At 36.8% G+C, this 23,736-nt stretch overlaps 1 protein-coding gene across 1 annotated transcript; it reads left to right on the forward strand.

The window, feature by feature from the left end:
• Nucleotides 1-284: 284 nt before the first annotated feature.
• Nucleotides 285-22,644, forward strand: SLC7A2 (solute carrier family 7 member 2). Its single transcript, XM_064712223.1, has 12 exons — nt 285-421; nt 6,431-6,821; nt 8,055-8,210; nt 11,155-11,320; nt 11,676-11,812; nt 12,469-12,691; nt 15,683-15,819; nt 18,986-19,088; nt 20,266-20,465; nt 20,754-20,920; nt 21,553-21,661; nt 22,216-22,644. The coding sequence occupies exons 2-12, from the start codon at nt 6,446-6,448 to the stop codon at nt 22,392-22,394; spliced, it is 1,953 nt and encodes a 650-aa protein (XP_064568293.1). The 5' UTR covers nt 285-421; nt 6,431-6,445; the 3' UTR covers nt 22,395-22,644.
• Nucleotides 22,645-23,736: the final 1,092 nt, after the last annotated feature.

A 23,736-nucleotide genomic window follows, 5' to 3' on the forward strand; every position in this document is an offset into this window, starting at 1 on the left:
GTTTTTCACAAGGGCAATGGAAGGGTGTCATAGTGGGATTTCCCCATGCATTTCTTTCAGGATGTGTGACTGGTTTCCCTGACATAGGCATTTTAAATGCAGGGAATGGCATTCTAGTTGGGTTTTGTGCACTGAAAACATGACGAGTGGATAGGATTTATCTGAACACCAGTGACATTCCCTCCTTCCCTGCCTGCCTCTTGACTGGGCAAATAGCCTGCTTGCAGCCCTCCAATCACCTGGGCAGCCCAAGCCTCCCCACCCACCCCTCGGGGCTCAGGGCTCCCACACTGTCCGCAGCCGGCTTTCAAAGCAAGTCTTTTAATAAAATCACTTTAAGTCATTACTCTTCTGTTTTTGACAGCAGGAGTTCGGGACTAAGAGGAGCAGAAGTTTGCCCAGCAGAAGTTCTCTGAATCAGGTTAGTAATGACGTTTACTGCTGAAAGAAGTAACCTGAAAGCAGCCTAGGTTATCTTAGGAAACCTTGCCTTTAACATATGTGCTGTTTGAGTAGCAAGAGCTGTGGTATGCAGTTTGTTTACATTACAGCATTATTCTGTTTTTGGTAAAAATTCTGTGTTAATATATATAAGATGCAGTTATATTTTCCTTCCCAGTCTGCCAGAAGGTGTTTCTGCTTTTTGAATGATAAAACTTGCTTTGCTTTTACCTTTTATGCATCTTATACTTCTGTTACAGGTGCTGCTTTCCAATTTTATGGTTTATTATTGAAATATGATACTTTAAATATTTCAAGCTGTTAGGAGTTTTATCAAAGTCTTGAACACCACATGAATTTTCAGGACACTTGCAGTAACATAATGTATTGCCTGTGCATGTGTGTACACACACAAATCATAGATTATACCTAGTTTTGCTTCATCTCTGTGTTCTTTTACTTGCTTTATTTCACAAGACCTTGCTTTCATCTATTATTGCACAAGACCTAATAAATGTAGTACTGCAATTTTGAATAATGCTGCATGTACTTAATAGGAAAAAATGCATAAACTTTTACAGGTTTTTAAGGAAAAATGAGGCTGAAAAAATATGCTAAATTAATCTGTATTAACCAGTATATATTTATACTTTCACATTTTCTGTATGTTACAAACTCACTGGAGTATTTAATCCTCAATTAGTATGCTGTTTAACATGTTTAACTACTGCATCTAAAATTAATAGTATATTATATAATACTAGCTCAACAGAATAGTTTTGAGTAAAATATCTTTATTTTATTTTGGCTTCAAAAATCATTAAACATAAGTCTCAACAGTACTAAAACTTTCAGAGGTTTCATATTGCTTTATAACATTTGCTTTCCATATGTGATTTTTATGTTTTTTTATTAAAAATTTTAATGGAAAAATTTATGGGAAAAGTTGAATGGCAACTGCAGCAAAACTTTGGATTTTCCCATGTGTAGCTGGGGTTTAATGTGTACTAACTTAAACCATGTATGAGACAATCAAATTAAAATTTTATTTTAATGGAAATAAAATTATTGGCACATGATGGAAGTTACCTTTTTTTTGCTCCAATATCCACATATTTTTTAATTTTTGTGTGGAATAGGAGGTTAGATTGGATTTTTTTTTTTTACATGAAAAATACTTTGCAAAAATGTTAAATTTTGTATGACTTTGGAGCAGTCAAAGCAGGTTTAAATATTAATGTAATCTTTTCAGGTAGAGACTTTGTCCCTTGTGTTTTTAGTTACACATTTTTTGACACCAAACATTTCCTGACAGAAGAGGGCTGACAACAGATGATGATTAAATGTTCCTGATCATCCACCTGAACAAAGAGCTGATATGAATTGTAAGGCTGAATTCATCTTCTTGCACTGGCATTCAGATGTGTAGCAGACAAGCATTAAAATTACCTGGTTTACAATTGACCGGGAGAGGCTGAAATTAAGATGATTTTATCAGCAGATGCTATAGAGAAAAAAATAACCAAGACAATAAAGAACAAAAGGGTTTGGAGAAATACCTGCTTATTCAGGTACTCTAACAAATACTGTGGAAGTCCACTAGACATAAGGTTTTGTTTTGTTTTATCCTCTCCCTGTTAGATAAATCTGTCAAGTTCCTTTCCTGTCTAAATTATGTCTGACTCTCCTCCTTGCTGTATCTTTGCTGAGGGTGGTTGAAGGGGTCAAACTAATCTGTAGTGTGGATAGCTTAGCAGTTCTCTCTAGGAATTCCTTCAAGGAAGGAGGAGTTTCCATAAAGGCTGGTCATTGGTGCTCAAGGCTAAGGCACTTGAACTGAGCCTTGCCTTTTTTGAAGGGCTGTTGGAGGTGTATTCGGTGTTTACAGCGTAACCTGTAGCTAAATTAAAACTTGGTCCAAAGAGCCTTCAGGAGCTGGTGAGCCAGCAGATGGGAGCCAGAGAGCTGCCACCTCGGCTGTGTGCAGCAGCAGGAGCGTGCCAGCGTCAGGAACCAACAGACTTCACAGCTTTGTGAAGTGAAACAAAGCGAAACTTGCTGTGCTTGTGGTGCAGCGCTCTCTGTAAAGCAGACTTCAAAGAGGAGCCTAGCACAGTCTGGATTGCATGAGACACTAATCAGGCTGTCTCCACACTTTAATTAGAAGTAACTGCATACTGTTGGTGAGTTCAAGGGATTTTCCTTTGTGGTTTCTTATCACTCATTGCCTATTTTTAACCTTTTTATAAGGTAAGGATTCAATATTTTTTCTGTTTAAACTGCATGAACAGCCCAGCCCACCCTGACTGGTGGTCCTTGCAGCCTACATGCCTAACATTGCTGTTCAAAGGCAGGCAGGTATCCAACTCTGCTCCAAGAAATGTAGGACAGGTGCACCAGAGATGCCTCGGAAGCACTCACTTCCTCCTTGATTGATTATCCAGTGTAGTTATCAAAACCCCCTTTCCCAAGCTGTCAAATATGCCTTCCCAGGAAGGCTCAGAGCAGAGCCAGTGCTCTGAATGTGCAGCACATTTAGCAGGGGCCCAGGCCAGCGCTGGCAGAGCTCACAGCAGTGGAGGCCAAGATGAAGCAGAGCCCACAGTTGTGTGCTAGGATGAGGCACAGTGGGGCTGCAGCAGGGAAAGCAGGAAGAATAAAGGAGCAGATAGGAAAATACGGAAACCTGCTAGTCAAAAAGTAGGAGAAATAATTTTTAATATGCTCATTTACCCTACTTCATTTTTCTCTCTGCCATAAAGATCAGCAGAGAAGAAAAGTGCTATTTGTCCAACTCAGAAAGATCTGTAGGTCTGCAGGAATAAGACCCCATATAAGAAGAGTGTGTGGTGGCAGTCAGTATAACCTTGTCTAGGACAATGCTGCCACCAAAAGGCACATCCAGCTGTTACCTTCGTTGCTCCTGTAGGTTTATATTTTAGCATGAGGTGTCTCTGCCTCAGTGTTCTGATAAACTGCTTGTGAGTGAGCACACATCAGCAGTGAGCCATTGCCCAGGCTGTTCTCTTGCAGGGGTAATGCATTAAAGGATCTGCTTTACAAGAGACACCTCAGAAAAACATTATACTTGTCAGTTATTTCTAAGGACACTTGTCACCTTGTAGCTATGTCATTTGGTCCTGTGTGAAGCCAAATATCTTTGTAACATATTCATCAGTTCTTCCTGCTGCACTGTCTTATCAAGTATGAAGTCTTGGAATGTCTCAGCCAAACCTGAAAGGGGGCCATGCCTGAGGTACAGTGCTGGACTTGGCACACAGCAACAGAAGTTGTGAAGCAGGATTCAGGCATTTTTTGCTATGAATTTAGGCATACTAAATGTAGGAAGCTGTGGAAGATGTGCTGGATTCCACTGGTTGTTGTAAAAGGACATGTGTTTGTCAAGTCCGTGTTAGGATGGATATACTTAGAAAGAGAAGTTTGCCATGCACAAGGTGTTATTTTTTCCTTTACTGACACAAAGTTTGTATACTGAACTTTGTCTTTGTTTGTGCTCCAGTTTCTAAAGGCTGAAGAAGAAAGGCTGGGTTTCTGTCAGAAAAGGTGTCTTTACTGGCTTGTGACTAGCAAGAACTAGCCTCCTTCCTCTCCCCAAGAAGCAGAAAAACTCCTCCTATTTTGCCATAGAGATTCCTTCTCAGCAGAGAAAAGCATAATATCCAGAGATATTAGCATATAATAGCAGAGATAACCATAATATAATATCACTTACTGGCCACTGCAATAAATGGCTGTACAATTTTTGGACTTCTCATCCCAAATGGCAGAGAAGCAAAACAAGCTGAAATGCCATTTGAACAGCAACAAATTCCTTAGTGGTCTGAGAACAAGATCTGCCAGAATATTTTTTCATGTTAATGACTTATGAAATTAAATATTATGTGGTGGGGAGGGAGAAATAATTCCTTAAAAAATACTATGTTTCTGCAACATTGAAATTGCTAAGGTGAAGGGCATGGAGTCACAAGAGCGTTGCTGCCTCTCACATGGGCTGCTGACTAGTAAGCATATTAATATAACATCCTAAGTGGTTGCTACAGCTTCAGAACTGTAGGGCGAAAAAAGAGTGGCCTCAAAATATTTGTCCAAGTACAGCCCAGGAAAAGTAAACCTGGCTGTGTGGGAGTGGAGTGCCTCAGCCTCAGGCCCAAAGAAAGTCTGCTCTCCCTGAAGAGCTCAGGAGACACAGCAGGGAATTTTGCCTGAACAGTTCAATGCTAATTCCTTTAGGAGATGTGGATGTAGGCTGACATGAATATCATTGGAGTTCTGTAACTGGTGAGGTTTTCATAGTGGGTGAGTCTGCGTACCATGGGCAGATTCTTGTCTCTGGTGTGCTGAAAGGACTGCCTAATTGCAGCAGAGCTTTGGAAACTTGCCTGTCTGCCTCCTCCCACTGTCCTGGGCCACCTATCACTTTTCTAAGGGGATTAAGCATCACTATCCACAGCTATTCAATTCCATTCACTACCCTTTGTCAAATTCCCTTTACTTAAAAGGGAATCGAGACCTTTTTTCTCAAGGATGCTCTTTGAAGGCAGAAGTGGCATGTTTGAGTGTTCTTGGGGAGCTATTACATATATAGGGTGAAAATGTTCTTTCTCTTCTCTGGTGATTTTTTTTCCCCCAAGCAATCTTATATAGAGATGGCAGAGTTTCTGGTACTCTCTGCTTCTGACTCTCTGTTTTAGGATCAAGCACTGTTAATTGAGCTATCCATCTTCATACGGAGTCCTCGCTGTTAGTGGATTGAGCTAGTGTGAGTAGAAATGTCCTTTACTGTCTAGGAAGCTGATACAGACCAGGAAGAAATAAACCAGAAGAATATCTTTGTCTAAATTAAATAGATTTTCAGTTCCCAGGACGGTTCCACATAACAAATCAAGAGCAGAGGGTAGATATTTATGGTATGAGTTGCAAAGACAAACATCGGTTTGGGAAGATGACAGATGGTCATACCAAACTCTTAGCCGTCAATGACACAATTCAAACAAATACATGAAGATAGAACTTGTACATTAGTAGTGCCTCTTTAAAATATTATTTGCTATGGGATGCCCATGGCATCCCTCCCAAGCAAATGCTTTGGACCCTCAGTGACCATTTGTGTTAGTTGGGAAGCTGGATCACTGCTGCTCCTAGCAGGCACCCATGTCACAAGCCAGAGAGGCACTGCCCACCTGCTGGCCTCCAGGGCCGGGTTGGTCACAGAATTCGAGCTTGTGTCCTAGAGCTGATCACATCCCCCACTGTGACGGGCACTGAGACTATTGAAGAACTGCAGCTGGCATGGGATGAGGGGTTAGCCCATCAGGTTTTGTTAGATCATTGTTAGAAGTTCTAACAAAACCTGATGGGCTAATGTTGAAGATTTCTTGTAAGGATAATTAGATCTGAGAAACTTCACGGGTATGTGAGAGAGTAGAAACACTATTTTAATCTGCTTCCAAGCAGTTCTTACTGAAGCAAATTCTAAAGGCACAAGCTATGTATTTGAAGACAAAAGGATATTGAATTGGTGCTCTCAGAAGAATGTATTTTAAACTTTTGCTGTTTATAGTCTTAGTTTTAGATCCCCAAACCACTTATTTATGTTATTGATCCTTATCTTAAAAGGGTGTATGATATACAAGACAATAGTCTGTGTCTGTTTTAGAAGTGGTTAAGAAGTGGCCATTAGCAGATAATTATAAACAATTTGTTCTTTTTTACAGCAAAGTAATAAACCTAACGATAATGGATCTCTTTCCCAGGGGACATAAGTGTTACATATAAAATTAGGAAAAGTGTATCCCTAATTTGTTTTTGGGGGAAAAAGCACCTGCCATCTTATCTAATGTCACAAAACAGTGTGAATATATTAGTTAGTAGATGTGATTAATGTTCTTCATGCAAATACTTTTTCCCACTGTTTTTCATCAGAATCTGCACTACCTTTTGCATTCTGGAATAGTTTCCTTTATTTCAGAGCTCTACATCCACCATGTTGCCCTGTGGAACGGCTCTGTCCTTTATTCGGTGTCTGGTGCGGAAGAAGGACATCGGCGGCGAAAGTGTCGAGGACACCAAGCTGTGCCGATGCTTATCAACCCTGGACCTGATAGCCCTGGGAGTAGGGAGTACCCTTGGTGCTGGTGTTTATGTGCTTGCTGGAGAAGTGGCCAAATCTGATTCTGGACCTAGCATCATTGTTTCTTTCCTCATTGCTGCCGTTGCGTCTGTGATGGCCGGTCTCTGCTACGCCGAGTTTGGCGCTCGTGTCCCCAAGACTGGTTCTGCGTATTTGTACACTTACGTTACAGTAGGTGAACTGTGGGCCTTTATCACTGGCTGGAACCTCGTTTTGTCCTACATCATAGGTAAGCTAAACAGCAAACAACGCTCCCAGGGGTTTCTGAGACAGCAGATAAAAGATACAGACTTAGGGCTCTTTTTCTTTTCTGTCTCTACACTTAGCTGCTCTTTCTTTTTAGTCTTGCTGAGATGAAATAACCAAAATAATTTGATTAGGTTATTTCCTTCTGTGCATCACCATTGCAAGCAGTTTTTTTGCAAGATATTTTTGTAACAGTGTGACATATGAACCACATACTTTGTATGAAGATTGTGTCAGACAATGCTGTGATGATGCACAAGAATAAACAAGATTTATTTGCCATCTTTGGTCAGCAAAAATAATTTCACTAAAACCAATAAACTTTTTTTTTTAAGTATATACAGCAAGGACATTTACAGGGACTCCACTATAGTATCTTACAGGAAAGTCATGATGGTAAAGTTCTAACTTGCTACATTGTGGTAATTAATTGCTGTCCTATCAGGTAATCCATAAAACACAAAGTTGACTATAGTTGAATAAAATAAATACTTATGTGGCAGATAGTCAAACAGCTATTTCAGTGCTTCAGCAGAGATAGCATTTTTGGATTTAAGAATTATTTCTCCTGGAGGAATGTGTTCCAAACTTCCATTATATTGTGTATGAACATGCCTAGCTTTAGATGTGTACCTACAGGATGGTTATTCAAATCATTACAAAACTGATGTTCCCCAGTGTTGTATTAAAATGTATTTCCTGAGAGGAGAGTTATACAAATAAGACTGGCCAAATTGTATTTGGCCGTGCACTCTTTGCCACAGGATTGTATTAATTTTAAATACATACCCTAGTATCGTATGTCTTGCTAGTAATTTTTTTTTGCTTTACTTACAGGTGGGCAAACTTTCCTTTATGTTATTTCTTAAAGTGCTTTCTTATGTTACTTTTTATTGTTTAACAAATGTCATGAAAATTAGAAATAACTTGAAAGCTTCATCCAGGATCAGGCATAAATGACAAAGAAATTATTTCTGTCATTTTATCAATCTTTTGGGAATAAACAAGGCAAAAATAAATTGTATATTTTGGTTCTAGGAAAACTTTTTCCCATTTAACAAGCAAAATTCTTAAACATTAAAATTCTTCAGCAAAACAAACATCACAGGCTCTGCTTTTTAAAATACAAGTAGCAGCAGACTTAGTTTTGTTTCCTTTTCAGTAGAAGTAGCTGTATCCCACTGTAAAAGCCTAAACATGCATATGTTTTATGAAGGTACATCAAGTGTAGCAAGAGCCTGGAGTGGCACCTTTGATGAACTTCTTGGAAAAAGGATTGGTCATTTCTTCAGTGCCTACTTCAAAATGAATTACTCTGGGCTAGCAGAGTATCCTGACTTCTTTGCCGTACTCCTTATATTACTTTTATCAGGTAAGAAAATATATGGCCTAATTTATGGTGATATTTTACAGTTAAAAGTGCTAAATTGTAGGGTTTTGCACCGGAAATACCTTAAGGAAGTTCAGAGCCACATTTTGTGCTGGCACAATGGCTCTGTGAATTACATGTATATAACCAAATTTTCACATACCCTCTTCTCTTGAAACTGAGGTATGAACTAATCACTTGTTCGTACTTTTTTTCAATAAAACCCATTCTAGAGGTTTATGCTAACAGGAAAATTACACAGTTCTCAGTGTTTTCATGGCTCTGTCACCAGTAAATGCCTCTGGAGTGGCCTGGAGGTTAAGCTCTGTAGTTTGGTGATGTGGTCTCCTTAAATTATATATCGTGCATGTAGTGAGCATTGGTAAAGGGGTTTTTTCAACCTAAATTGTTCACTTTTTTGGTATAAAATAAAGTTGCCCTTTTTAAGTGTCCAGTTGTTTATCCTAGAGTTTGTTGACCTAAAGGGCACCCTGAGGTACTTATATGGACCAACAGACCAGTTTGAAACCTGAGTAAACCTTTCCTGTCTACTCTTCTAAGAGCTATTTTTGTCTTTACTCATGTATCATGCTTTTAAATCACAAACCCTGACACTAGCTACCTCCTATTTGAGGGATCAGAAAGCTCAAAAATACTGCAACTTATTTCCATGTTTGTGTTTTGCAATTATTTACCATATAGAAATGTTCCTACTGGCTCTGGGAGTGAAGGAAGCAGGAAGTGTATTCTAAAACGTGCAGTTTGTTTTCAGGCAATACTAGAAGCACTTCAATATTCAGTAGAGGTCTTACCCATATCTCATATACTTGTCATGTTCAGTCTCTCTTTGGATTAAGCCAAAGCAGAAGCTTTTCTTCTCTGGAAAGTGAAAATAAGTTATATACATATAACCTGTTCTCTTGTTCTGAGTGGGATTTTCTGACACAGGGAAACATTTCTGTTCGACCTACTGCTAGAATGAATGACTAGTGCATGTGAAGATTTATTAGGTCTCTGTACATAAAAGAATGTCCCTATACAAAGATATACAAATATCCCTAAAAGAATCTTCCTATACTTAGGAAGATCTGGGAGTTGACTTGGTTTAGTCCAGCATCCTGCCACATTTGTGGCTAAGGATTGCCTGCAGGACCAGTTCAGACCCTTATGTCCTCAGGAGGGTTGGGAATGAATGTGGAATACAACTGGAGCAGACCTTTCAGTTCTACCTCTTCCAAATAAAGGAGACAAAAATTAACACCCCGAAAAGCAGAGCACTGAAACTCACAAACCAAACTATACAGTCCTAGTTTAGATGCTGACATCTTTCATGTTTTCTCCATTGCCATTGCTGCTTCAGAACACAAGAATTAGAGGTTCTTGAAAAAAGGGGAAATGTTTCCCCTGCTGTTCATCACTGCTACTGAGTTTTCATTTGCATCCTGTCTTTTCATCCCTACCATCATTCTTTCTTCACTCCTTTCCTATTTTTGCTGCAAATTGCCTCTCCAGGTGTCTGTGATCAGAAGCCAAACCCTCAGTGACTGAACTGGGTGGAATTCCCCACTGCTGAAAGGAGGGAAGTGGGGATGGCTCAGGACTGTGTAGGCTGAGCATGATACAGTAATTAGATTGTGAGCTGTGTAAAGCTGAGTCATAGGAGTAGCAGGTGATGTTTTACAGGAAAGGTTATGTGCTAAGCAGGAGGAAAAATACACAGAAATCTCTGGGGTTTGCGTTGTTTTGGGTTTTTTTTTTTTTTTTTTTTTTTTGTGTGTTTTTTTGGGTTTTGTTTGTTTAATTTTGGGGAGTTTGGGGTTTATTTTTTGTGTGGAGTTTGGGTTTTTTTGTTCTGTTTTGGTTTGTTTTTTTGATAATGAAAGGACTTTAAAAATGCACAAACTATGATTCACACTGCATTAGGCTGATTGAGACACTGCCTTTTTGGGAAAAACTGAGCTGAAGAAAGCATACACCTGTTTCAATTAAAATGTCATTGATTAAGAAAACCTGAGCAGCTCATAATTTCTGTGTTCTGATAAGAAAGCAAATATCTCATTAGAGGAGTCAGAAACCTTTTAGACATTATTTTGAGAGGCTTAAAATTTTTAGACTTAATCTCTAAATAATGAGGGAAAGTATGTATGTGATATTAGCGGAAATGCTTAGAGTGCAAAGGATCTGTGAAAACTTTCCAATTGTATTTAATTTTCCCTGATCTGCTTACTGCCTGTTCCATTAAATTGCTAACACTCTAGCACTTAAAATTGTTTGAAATCTAATGATAAAGTAGAATCCTGATGGAATAACTTTCAGATTGTTTAAATGTCCTACTCTGTAATCTAAAGCTATGTGTATGTTGTATCTGACTCTTTCCTAGAATCTCTGTGATCAGTGTTACAAACATGAAGTGTGCAATTCTTTTAAAGCTGCTATTAATGAACTAGGAAGCACACTCTGATGGGTGTGCCCTGAAAAATGTAGAGTCAATCAGTCATATTGTTAATTTAATAATTCTGCTTCTTTTCTTAATCTAACAGATAATTCTTCTGAAATGAATATATTCTACCAATCTGTTTTTACAAAGTATAGTATTCTTGTAGCTACTTTTACTCCATGGCATAAAACAGAGATATGGATTGGCATCTCTGAGAAGTTAAAATTATCCATTGCTAAAAATACTTTTAAATACTTAAAGAAGAAGCTTTCTCTTTTGTGGTTTCCAATATATTTGCCTATTTCCATGCTGTTAAAGAGTCTAGCAAGTTTGTGATAATGCTTTTTTTAAAATCTGGTGGGTGATTTTTTTTAGTATTATTCACAGTACTTGCATATACATATACACGCACACACATGCACACACTTCTTTCACATGTATCCCTTCTTTAAATGCCATTTTATTAGTTTAATGGGCCATTCACATCTACAAAATATTTTTATTTTACAGGTCTTTTATCTTTTGGAGTAAAAGAGTCTGCATGGGTGAATAGAATTTTCACTGCTATTAACATCTTGGTCTTGGTCTTCGTTATTATTTCTGGTTTTGTGAAAGGTGAAGTTGACAACTGGAAGAAAAGTGAAGAATATCTCAGAAACTTTACTGCAGTAACAGAGTAATTTTTAAAAATCTATTTACTTTCTCATATTCCAAGCAGTTTCCTCTTACACATGCTTTATTATAATAAACACTATTAGTGTTTGAATATGTTTTGTCACAAACTTCAAAGTAAGTAAGATGATAGTTACTTGATTCAGACATTCTTCCTCTTGCTGTTATTCTTCTCTTTCTTACAAGCTTGGACATAAAAATGTCATCTCATGCAGTTTTGTAAAGCAGACCTCTGTTATGATGAGAACATTTAAACTTTTTTTTTTTAGAGTTCTAGGGTAGGAGGGTGCATGTATTTATCCTACCAATAATGGAAAGGGGGAAAAATTATCTTTCTGCTGTATTTTTCTCCTTTATAGGAACCGCTCATCCTATGAAAATGTGACAAGTATGTATGGGAGTGGTGGCTTTATGCCTTATGGTTTCACAGGAACATTGGCTGGTGCTGCAACCTGTTTTTATGCTTTTGTTGGATTTGACTGCATTGCAACAACTGGTATAGTATTTATACGTGTGTGTATATATGTTTAATGTGGGGATATTTTTGCAAAAAAAACCAACCAAAGAACCACAAAAATATAATACTTAGTCTACTCTTCTTACTTTGCTTTCTTCAAAGCTCTTTCAGTCAATGTAGATTGAGTCTAAGTTCTTTCCTGAACGTGGCTGTCTTTCTGGTAAGAAGGAGGAGCTTCTTTTTATTTCATTCCTGTTCTACAGAAACGATTGCTGCTTTCTAAGTCTGAAAAGTGCTTAGTATATTTTTCTGCTCAAATAATGTTAATCACCTGCTCACTTTTACAGTTCTCTGATATAAGGTGTCTTTCCCAATGCCTGGTAGGGAATGAGTATATTGAGTACATTGAAAGTGTAGGTAAATAACTAAAAATTATGAACTTGGAATACTCTGCATATAAAATGTATTTTATGGCCTTTAATTTACCACTATTTTAACGCTGTTTCTGACAACAAAATACTGAGTTCTGTTCTGTATGTCTCAGTTCATTTTACTCAGGTTTTTAAAACTTCTATTACAGATCTGATTCCCATGACTTAGATTAACAAATGATTTGTCTTTGATGTTGTCTCTAAAAGCTGAAGGGGAAAAATAATGCAAATTTTTGGTGGGGCATTTTCTTTTCCTTTTTTCAGGAGAAGAGGTCAAGAATCCTCAGAAAGCCATACCCATAGGAATTGTGGTCTCCCTACTCATCTGCTTCATGGCCTATTGCTTGGTTTCAGCTGCACTGACGCTTATGATGCCATACTATCTCCTAGATGAGAAAAGTCCTCTGCCAGTAGCATTTGAATATGTTGGATGGGGTCCTGCTAAATACGTTGTAGCAGTGGGATCCCTCTGTGCTTTGTCTACAAGGTAAAGACATTGAAATATTAATTCTGTTGGGAAAAGCTGATTAATAATATGTTACATTTGTTCACTTTGAAGGCTCAGTCCGTTCAAAGAATTAACAATAAGTATAGTATTATAAGCAAGTATTAAACTTAAGGAGGTCTAGTTGACAGTAGCTGTGTTAATTTGGGCTCCTTTTTTTCTAAACTGTACTGTTATTGAACTCTACCTCTTTGGTAGAAGCTTATTACACCTAATTTTTTTAATGTATAAGTATTTTCAAACATATGACCTGCAAGTTATCTTTATTAACTGACAAAGTAAATGTCCCCCATTTTTCCTTTTTTTGCTGTCCATTCCCAGTGACTCAGCAACTTTATGGGCTCTGTGTATTTGCAGGCAAAATTGAAGACATGATTAACTAGCTCCACTCCTCATCTTCATTGCCTGTCTCTGTTTTCCTCCAGCAGCCAGTCTGTCTTCTGACATCATCCCTTCCTGTGGTTTCTGTGTGGGTATTTGAGATGTAGACTATAGCTGTGAAAATATTATAATTTAATCCCCTTTGTGAAATTGTGAATGTACCTTAGCATATTACTTTGATTAAAAATATCAGGGAAGGCACAATATATATTAGTATGTGTTCAAATATATTACACCCCAATTTTAATATGATACAAGCACTTTAATAGAATAGAAAATTGCTTGATAGTTGAATTTAGGGATAGAAAAATGCTGATGCCTATCTTTTACCTGAATTTATGTAGGAAAGGAGTAATTTCCATGAACTTCAATGGTAAGAGCACTGGCTGCCTTTCCACGAAGGAAAACAAGTTCCCTGTGGAAGCACCAACAGTAACAGCACTCCAACATAACCCTGCAGGCATTAGCCTGAATATGAGTTTGTTGACTGTGGGCATTGGTTTAAGGAAAAGGAACATTTAGATGCAGGAGAGAATAAGAAACATGAAGTAGTTCCAGAAGGACACTAAAAGAAATGTAGGACTGACTGAGGAATGTCACAGTTACACAGTTCATAATTTTTGTTATTTTCTATATATTTGTCATGGTCCCCTCAGGTTGGAGGGTTTCATTGATTTTTTTCTTTACATTGATAAATAGTAGAAGTTATATACAAAAAACCAGAATAAAGAAATTAATACTGGAGAACAAAGTGAACTGAGATGGTAAGAAATTTTTAGAAATTTGAACTGTCAGTCTCTTTTTCCAATGTATTCTGAAGAATTATATGTACTCCTGTGGAGAGATTAATCTTTCAATCTGTTGACTGATGTTAGTCTAGAACAAAACAAAAGAAACTGTATTTCATGCTCCTCAGTTTAGGGGTACAATGAAGAAAAGACATTGGGATTAATTACTTTTGGTTTCCTGTTACTGTGCTATGTCATGAACTTGTTTGCCAGGTAAAGATGTTTGTTAATACTGCCATTATGTATGCAAATGTACATAAAGAAGGGTAGGATAAATGAACCTTACAAAGCTGAAACAACAAAAAACTTCAGGAATTTTTTGGAATGTACCTCCTTTGTGGAAGGTACAGTTATACATCAAAATCAGTTCATTTGCAATAAAACTTCTCTCCTGTCCACCCTTAATACTTATGTCCCACAAGGATTACTGGATGTACCTAGCACCTGTGGCATGTAAGAGCTGTGCCTTCTTTAAGTGATATAGTTGCTTCTCTAAAGTAAGAAAGCAAACCCTTAACCTGGTCAAAAACTTGTGTGCTTTCTGCAGAGGTTATACTGGCTATGATGTCGCCTCTTTTTTTTTTTTTCTTAATTAAAAGTATTTCTCTTTGAGGGAAAGAAACCACCTAATTTAAGAAGTATATTTAAGAGCTTCAAGTTATCAATAGTTTAAAAGCTTTGTGTGTTCTAATAACATCTAAATTAATTAGCTTTACTTCTTCCAAAAAAAAGTCTTAATGCAGCTTGCCTAGAGGTGCTTTAATTGAAAGAATTAATCTGCCCAAGTGCACTTGTATGGTGCTCACTTTGAATTACTTTAATCAGCAGGCTTACGTGGAAATATAGAGTGTAAGGGATGCTGCTTATGCCTATTTATTTGCTGCTGCTGACTGACAGACTTTCTCCAGGAATACTAAAGCTTAATTGCATAGTTAGTGTGATCTGGAACATGTTCCTGGTCCATTAATACCCCAGAACTATGGTGATGGGAAGAAAGTTATCTTGCTAATCTGGATTCTGTCTGATGAAGCAATTTTATTACCTAAATTAATATAATAATAATAAATCAACTTTGCAGTTAAAAAAACCTATTTGTGTCTGATCTGTAATACCTTGGGCTGTGGGGCTTTCTGGTTTTGTCTTACAACCATACATTTTGTTTCTATACATGCCATTAATTAACATTTTTTATCTTATCCATGAATACAACTCTGCATGAATTGTGTTTGCCATGTTGCATGTGTTTGCTTTTTACTCAGTCTTCTTGGATCCATTTTCCCAATACCACGTGTAATCTATGCTATGGCGAAGGATGGGTTGCTTTTCAAATGTCTAGCTCAAATCAATTCCAAAACGAAGACCCCACTAGTTGCTACTCTATCGTCTGGTGCAGTAGCAGGTGAGACTAAGAGCTGATCCTTGTAAAGAAAGGTGCACTGCTAAACTCATTGAATATATGGAAATAAACCACTGTTGTGCAGCTTTGACTTGCTTTGGACTGAAATGATCAAATCTGCTTGTGGCTAGGTAAAGTAGTCTATCAGTAAAATTTTTTTCTACCTCAGATTTTCACTTGTTGGTTTATTCAAGTGCTTTCAAAGCCTAGGGTCAAAATAAACAGTAACCCAAAACCAAAAACATCAGTCGACCAAACAAAATCCTAAGAGCAGCAACACAGAGCCTAAGCAAAGCTATACCTAAACCCATTAACTCCTCCAAACTTTCTTTTTGTGTAGTTGAGTTTACCAGGAAAGCATTGTGCTTTGAATAACCTGTACTTGAACTATACATTTTTCTGTTCTAGTCTTCTCGGCTCTATGTTCCCTTTGCCCCGAATTCTGTTTGCCATGGCACGTGATGGTTTACTCTTTAGTTTTCTTGCCAAAGTGAATAAGAGGCAGGCACCAGTTTCTGCCACCTTGACAGCAGGGGTCATCTCTGGTAAGCTCTCAAAGGCCGTTTTACTTCAAACTGAGATTTAAACCCTCTATGCACGTGCATGGTACTTCATATTTTTGAAAAGGGCTACTTGTTAACTTCCCTTGCATGTACAATGGGAAAAAAATTACTGAGTAATCAACGGGTGTAAGAACTCCAGATCAAGCCAATCATGGTGGTGGTGATGGCCATAATGCCACAGAATTCAATTTTAAATTTTTTTTTTAGTATTAACCCCCATATGGTGAATAAGCTTGTTACTTAATCTGAGTCCCTTGGGCTGATGCTGTACTGACAGGGCTTCCTTGTCTGATGTAGACCTAATTATTTATCCCATCTGTAATGGGGGGAAAATAACTCACTTTTTTTCTAAATGAGATATAAGAAAAAAATTGCATTTGCAGCAGGATCAACTTTTGTGTCAAGTACAAGGATTTTTTCAATTGTTTTCCAAAGAAAATTATTGTATAGGCTGACCAGGTTGTGGTTGAGAGGCATGTGTGTGTTGGGAGCTTATGTGTCTGCACATATATGTATAGACATATGTGCCTACATATATTTTACCAAAACAGTATTTTGGGAGCCATTGCCAACTCCTAAGGTAAATTCTTAACATACAACTCTTTCACTTAGGTTCATACCTCTTGCAGAGGTACATATAGCTTTGCCCAAATTTCATCATCATTTTAGTGGGATGTCTAATCACCCAGGAAAACTGGAAGCTTTAGAAGTATTTAGCTCAAAGGAAAATAAATACGTTTTTTAAGTAATTCAAATATCAAATGCATGCCTTTAGAACTTTTACAACTTTGGCTAAAATTTATCTTAAATAAGAAGTTCAGGAATGAGACAAAAATATTTTTATTTATAGTCAGAGTCATCCTCAGATGCCACAAGACTGGAACTGCTCAAACTGCATACTTGACAATAATGCAGAAAGGCACAGTCATTGTCCAGATAGTTCCCACATGAAGCATTATTATCAGTTCCCTTTTCTTTGGTCGGAGTACAAATAGATGGCATAGCATTACTTCTATTATTTCAACTTTATTTTATTTGAATTTATCTTATTGACATATTTTCCTCTAAGAATTTGAAAGTGCACTTTTGTGGGATGAAATCAAGATCTTTATGTGAAATCACAGGAATGATGAGAAGAAAGAATAGTGTATTACCCAGCTGGTAAAGTGATTGGTATAGTTACACAGCCCTGCCTGTAGCTCTGCAGCAGCTCACATTGGACTTCTAGACAATCTTTAGGAATTTGGTGCATCAACAGCTCACTGGAAAAGCAACTTTCTCTACTGCTGGAGCAACATTTCTTCTTCTATTTTTTTTAAATCCATATTTGGTAATTTGTGGTCATAAATAGTTTTGACAGAATAGTTGTGGATGTATGTGGCTGCTTATGTTATCTGACTTTGCTATGCATTTGTAGCATGAATAATTTTACAGCTGTAAGAAATGTTAAGATGAGGTGCCTAATTAAAGTTATCAAGTCAAGACCTCAGCTGAGGCAGCTGTCACGTGTTACTGCGTGACTGACCTTTTTACAGGTGCTAATCACCATGGCAGACCTCTGCACATGGCAAAATGTTTTGGTGTCAGTCCAGTTTCACCATTAGTGTACTGCTGTTGTCTCCTGGAGTAGAACTAAGAGAGGTGGAAAAGAAATACTCTGCCTTTTTTTCTCTTGGTATAGAAGAATTACTAAGAAGAAACTTGCAGGCATTTTTCACCTTGTTTCTAAAGTTTAAGAACATCTAGGCTACAGAGCGGCCTTTTGAAGCTGGGATTAAAAATTAAACATAGCTACTGTTCATGAGGTTTTAGTAGGTTCTGTTCTTTCTCAGCTTTGCTCTTTAGATCATGAAAAGCTTAGAGGTATTCAAAAATCTACACTGCAAATTACTTTTTGGATTTAGGAACATCCACTCTCATTGAGGAAATAAGGATGGTCTTAATTGGAAAAAGAGACTCCCAGATATATATAAAAGTTATGAAATCCAGCAGTCTTGTTTTCAGAAAATCACATTTTGCTTCCTCCTTTAGGATCAAATAACGGGAGTATGTGTCCATGTGTTCGTGCACTCATGCAGCTGTCTGCAAATACATTAACAAATCCATACAATAAATATTAAATACAAATATTTTGAATATAGAATAATTTGGGTGTGCATATACACACAGTGTATAAAGACTACATTCAATAGTTTCTGTTGATGTTGAGATTACTGATGATTCAAAAAATCTGCATCTCAAAAATATTAATAAAATACAAATACCTTAAGAGGCTCTTTGAACACATGTATTTCAAATCAATTGGAATTAGCCTTTCATTTACTGATAGCTTCTCATAATTTCTTTATAAATAATGTGCTTCTGTGTGCAAACAGCATAGACAAAAAAATATTCCAGAATCTCCAAATCAATATGGCATTAGCTTTTATAAACATAAGACTTCTAGAATAACTTCCACTGCCATGGAAGTTTCTGCCTCTGAGTTCAGTGGTCATAACAGTATTAATTCTTGAGAGATGTTACTGGTCGTTCCTGAAGGTGAAGTGAAAACTATTTTTAGTAGGATAACCATTAAAAAAAACCCCACAAAACTATTTTATTTGAGACAACTCCTGAAAGTCCTCTTCACATAGAGCTCTTTACCAGCTCAGCAGAAATTTTACATCTCAGTGACTTTTCCTCAGTTTGGCAGTGGGATCCATCCTTTCAGCTTTGGTGAGATTCTACTGCAGGATCTGAACTTCATTCTGTAAAAATGTATTTTTAATGTGGCTCAAATTCAACAATATGTGTGCAAACACATCCAATAAGTCTGACATAAGCATTTGATTATGCAGTATGACTGTAGGACTCATCAGGGCCTGTCTATATGAATGAGATTCCCAGCTGTAGGGAATCAGGTTTGGAATGATACCAGTTGCTTAAAAGATGTGGTTTTAAGGATTATCATGGTTTCACTCATATTGCTGTCAGTAAAACAATAAGTTAGGTTGCAGACAGATTTTAAAATCTTAGCTTAATATATTTTTAATATTAATCTTGGCGCTTATGCTTAGACTTGATGATCTTAAATTTCTTTCCCAGTGTAGATGATGCTACAATTCTATGTCAGTCTCCTGGAATTTTTTTCCATTTCTTTTCTTTTTAGCTGTAATGGCATTTCTGTTTGACCTAAAGGCTTTAGTGGACATGATGTCTATTGGCACACTTCTTGCTTATTCACTTGTGGCAACCTGTGTCCTCATTCTTAGGTGAGCTAACAACATCCTTTGTATTCTACTCTGGGGGTTTTTTGGGTTTGTCAGTAAATAAACAGAAGTCATATTTACAAGACATGTTTTTTTGTTAGATAGCCAGTAGCTGTGAGCATATAAATGGTTTCTAATAAGTAGTGACTCCTCTAAGTAAACAATGGTATATTACATGAGTATAGCAGTGAGTCGGGTTAAAGCTTCTGGTGAAGCCGAGACACCTTTTATTTTCCAGAAGTAGTACTGGTCCAAGCATTAGTCCCAAAGGTACTAAATATAAGCTTGAGAACAGTGACTGATACTTGTATATGAATACAATCTATGCTGTACATCAGGCATATTGCATTTTGGAGACCATATGTGAAAGGGGTTGACGTTCCAGGGGGTTCGCAGGATGAACAAGTTCTAATAGTTGCTTTGTATTATCCTAGTCAGAAATATATGACCAGACAAGTGTTTTAAGATGTGGTGGCCCTAGAAGAGAGTGCAATTATATGTGAGATGATAAATACTTCTCAGCAAAACTCTGGTATTGGTCATATTTGTAAAGCTATAGAATTATATATTCCTAGCTACAGATCACTTTATTATGTATTGCTCTTCTGATTTTAAAAAGTCAGCCTTTATTACTTAAGTCTAAATAATTAACTTTGAAAAGTATAACAGCTTAAATTCAGCTCAAATTCATTGTGCAATGATTTACACTTTAAAAGAGAAGCCTATTCTATTTAAAAAGAACTCATGGTAAGTGTTTTTTAAAATACATTTAAAAGCTAACAAAGCAGATGCCAGTTTTCAGTTAGTGCCAGTTAGAAGCCTCTTAGAGTATGGAAAGCAAGTCAGAAACAAGATCCCTTACGCTTTCCTTGCTGTTGACTACCAGACCCTGTCGTTTCTTTCTGTACGGGACTGTTCATTTATGTGAGCTATTGGTACATTCAGGTAGCTTAAAAAACTGCAAAAAAAAACCCAATCTCCAAACAAACCAATCCAAAAAGTGAACTGCCATAGTATTTTTATATATGACACTGACTAGTAATGCTGTTGTAATGCAGTTATAACTTGGAAAATTCCAAAGGTCTGCTGAAAATAATTTAGTGCTTCAGAACATTCCTAGATTCATATTGCTTCAAATTTAGAAGTGTGCTTTATGGTTATTACTCTGTTTTATGCATAGGTACCAACCCACCTATGAGGAACCAAAATACTCTCCAGAAAAAGCAGCTTTGGCTGCAGCTGAAAGAGCATCTGCAGTAAGTGAGTCACAGATAAACATGATTGAGGAAAATCACTTCCGTCTTCAGGCTTTGATTAATCCATCCAGTTTACCAACTGAGCGGACTGCAACTATAGTTAACTACTTAGTGGGCCTCTTAGGTAAGTATTTGGCTGTCCAAACTCATGTATGCATTAACATTTGCAGTGGGATTTTATTAAAGACAGAATTAAAAGTCCACTGATAACATGCCCTCTTTCAGTCATACATGTGTCATTCTATGCTTTTATCATTCATGAATCAATCTAATCTGTGGTCAATTTCATTTAATTAAACATATTCATAACAACAGTTCATGTTGAAGCTCTGCTATCACTCTACTTAAAAGTCACTTCCTCTTCAACACAGAGATTAAGTGACCTATTTCTGTAATTTTGTTTTTCATACAGCTTGCTTGATTTGTGGCTTCAGTGTCCTCATTACATACGGGATTCATTTCATTGCTAACTTGGAGCCCTGGAGTATTGGCCTTCTTGCTTTATTGGTGATATTCTTCATACTTACCATTCTGCTCATCCAAAGGCAGCCTCAGAACCAGCAGAAAGTAGCCTTTATGGTGAATAACTTATTCTCTGTTGTTCTCTGATGACAGCTTTGGATGGATTCTAAGGAGTGGGAGAGAGAACTTAAAGCTGGAAAACAACTTCATCAGAAGTTGATGAGTGTACAGTCACTTGTCTGTGTAATCTACAATCCTTTGGACTTAATACACAGTATAAATCCTTTCATTTTGCACTTTCACTTATGTTCTAAGATCAGTTATTTAATGGAAATCATGAAGTGTAGTGATGAAGGTAAAGGAATCTGGTGGAGGTGGGGGAGCATTTCAGAATAAGAGAGATAGATATACTGTTTTTCAGCTGTAAGTACAGAAATTCACTAGTATATGTAACAGATATACTATTTTTCAGCTGTAAGTACAGAAATTCACTAGTATATGTAACACACAAACTGGAAAGTTTTTTATAGCCTTAGAGAATATATATTAAACATAATGTATTTTAAAAGTTTAAGATCTGTAGAAACTGTTGGTTAAACACAGTAAAAATTTCACTACATTACAACGCCAAAAAAATTTCAATTCTTTATTACTGATTACACTGTACCTCTAGTTTGTGTTACATACCTGAAATGTGACATGCAAAAAAAATTATGTTTAATAGAAACATATTAAATATTTCCTTTTAGGTTCCACTATTGCCATTTTTGCCATCATTCAGTATACTGGTAAATATTTACTTGATGGTACAATTAAGTGGAGAGACTTGGATGAGATTTAGCTTCTGGATGTTACTTGGTATGTACTTCTGTTCATTTCAGTCACTTCATACACTATAGCTCATGATTCCCATCTTAAAACATTATTTTCCTTTAAATATTTGAAAAAAATCTCTGTGATTTAATAAAAATCAGCTAATGTTTCTGATAAAAAGGAAGAGCATGCTTCAGAAGTATCTGTATGCAGTCAAAATTACAAATATAGTCTTTAGGTAATAGGAAGATTTCCAATAAGCCTAGTAAGTGTAACCAAAATTACGTAGAAACCTGCTTATAACAGGTTTCTTCCCAGTATATCAGTCTGTCCTCTTTTAGATCTAGAAAATGGTATTAATTCCATCTAGACATGAATAACAGATAATATTTTCCATAACTTATTAGAGCATTTAATTATGCAAAAATGATGCACTGGAGTTTCATGTAGAAACAGGGAAGACTTGAAACATGAGCTCTGATTCAGATATCTGAAGAAAAGTCTTTAGCAAAAATCTGTTCAGCCAGAGAAAAATATATACTTTTTAATGCAGTGCTTGCCTGAAAACCCCATTAACTTTTTTTTTTTCCTTTTGGAAGGCTTCCTCATTTACTTTGCTTATGGCATCAGACACAGTGTTGAAGGTCATCGTGGCAATGGAGATGATGATTCTTGTTCAGAAAACAGTGGGAAGGAAGAAAAGAACCCAGTGGATGACCCTGAAAATGCAAATGAAAGGGATCAATTTCTTCCACCTGAAAGGACAAGTGAATGTTAAACTCTGAAAACACACAAATCTTTTAAACCTTCAATTGGCATTTTACTTGCAGACTGAAATTTCAGAAGCTTTCTGCCAACATGTGCCTCTTGAAAGTGTTTACTACAAGGCCTAACTGATATTTTGGACAAGCTGCTAATCCATCTTCATAATTTCAGAACTGACAGCATGGAGATAATTATTTAAATTTTTTTTAAAAGTACCCTTAAGCAAGCGAAAATTTGGAGACATTGTTTGAAGTGTCATCCAAAATCACTGGCAGTCATCAGATATGAAGACTTTTAGAACTGTCTGCAAGAAGTTCTGAGTATTTGACAATCTACTGTGAACATAAGTGCCTTTCATACCTTGTCCTTATCTTTGTTATGTGTTTTGGTAACAATCTAAATTGTCTTCTTTCTGTTGAAGTAACTCATGGAAGATAAATTTCATTCTTACAGGCCTGGAAAGTATTTGCAAAATGAATGGTAATTGTATGGATTAGATACTTGGTAAAAATTAGAGGAGCATTTATTTATGTAAAAAAAAGTAATTGCTTATCTTTGCTAATCATGACTATTAATCTGTGGTCATGGAGAACTTAAGCAGTGAAGATACTTAAGAGATTTTTAGTCCCTCTAAGTAGCATTCAAGATTTCTACTTAAGTGCATGCCTTTCTTTGAAGGATGCTTCTCACAACAGAAGCTCTTTTGTTTTCTGCAAAATCATCAGGGAAATAATCTGTTGGTTACAGTATTGACAGTGACAGTCAGATGTGATTTAGCAAATTTTGTGCTTTTGACTTCAGAAGGGCCAGAATTTCATCTGACTGGTACTTAATCTGGTACTTACACAATCTGGTACTTACCTTCAGCAGTCATCCAGTTTTCCTCCTTACTACTCACTTCTCCCCCTATATTTTCTCCTTTATACATGTCCCAGAATTGATATTGCTGAGATTAGTGTTACACATTACTTCTCCTAAAAAAAACTAATGCACAAATCCCAGCTTTCTTTTCAGATGGCAGGGAAGGCTAAAAAAACCAGAGGTCTGGATTTTGGAAAAAAACCCTTATCAAAATCATATTTAATTGCTTCATTAAGTCTTAAAATGTATGTTAGTGTAGGACTTTTTGTGAGCCAAGCCTACATCCACAAATCCATTCATGTGGGTATGATGTCTAAATGCTAATTCATGTAAAGAACCAGACTGGTCTGGCAGCACTGGGTAAATAATTATTTTAATGCTGGTAAAACCAGAAAATGTTCTTCTTTCAACATGTCATGTTATCTGTCAAAGGCACACAGATATTTTAACACTTTTTCTCAGCAAGGAGTCGGTTCAAGTCCCATGAAGAATTC

The sequence above is a fragment of the Zonotrichia leucophrys genome, chromosome 4, assembly GCF_028769735.1.
Source record: "Zonotrichia leucophrys gambelii isolate GWCS_2022_RI chromosome 4, RI_Zleu_2.0, whole genome shotgun sequence".
In the NCBI taxonomy this organism is placed as follows: domain Eukaryota; kingdom Metazoa; phylum Chordata; class Aves; order Passeriformes; family Passerellidae; genus Zonotrichia; species Zonotrichia leucophrys.

What these genes read in the sequence shown, in the direction of transcription:
- SLC7A2 (XM_064712223.1), top strand. Translation starts at nt 6,446, where the DNA reads ATGTTGCCCTGTGGAACGGCTCTGTCCTTTATTCGGTGTCTGGTGCGG. An exon ending in CTACTTAGTGGGCCTCTTAG is followed by an intron (nt 20,466 to 20,753) that starts GTAAGTATTTGG and finishes TTTTTCATACAG; the next exon opens with CTTGCTTGATTTGTGGCTTC. An exon ending in AGCAGAAAGTAGCCTTTATG is followed by an intron (nt 20,921 to 21,552) that starts GTGAATAACTTA and finishes ATTTCCTTTTAG; the next exon opens with GTTCCACTATTGCCATTTTT.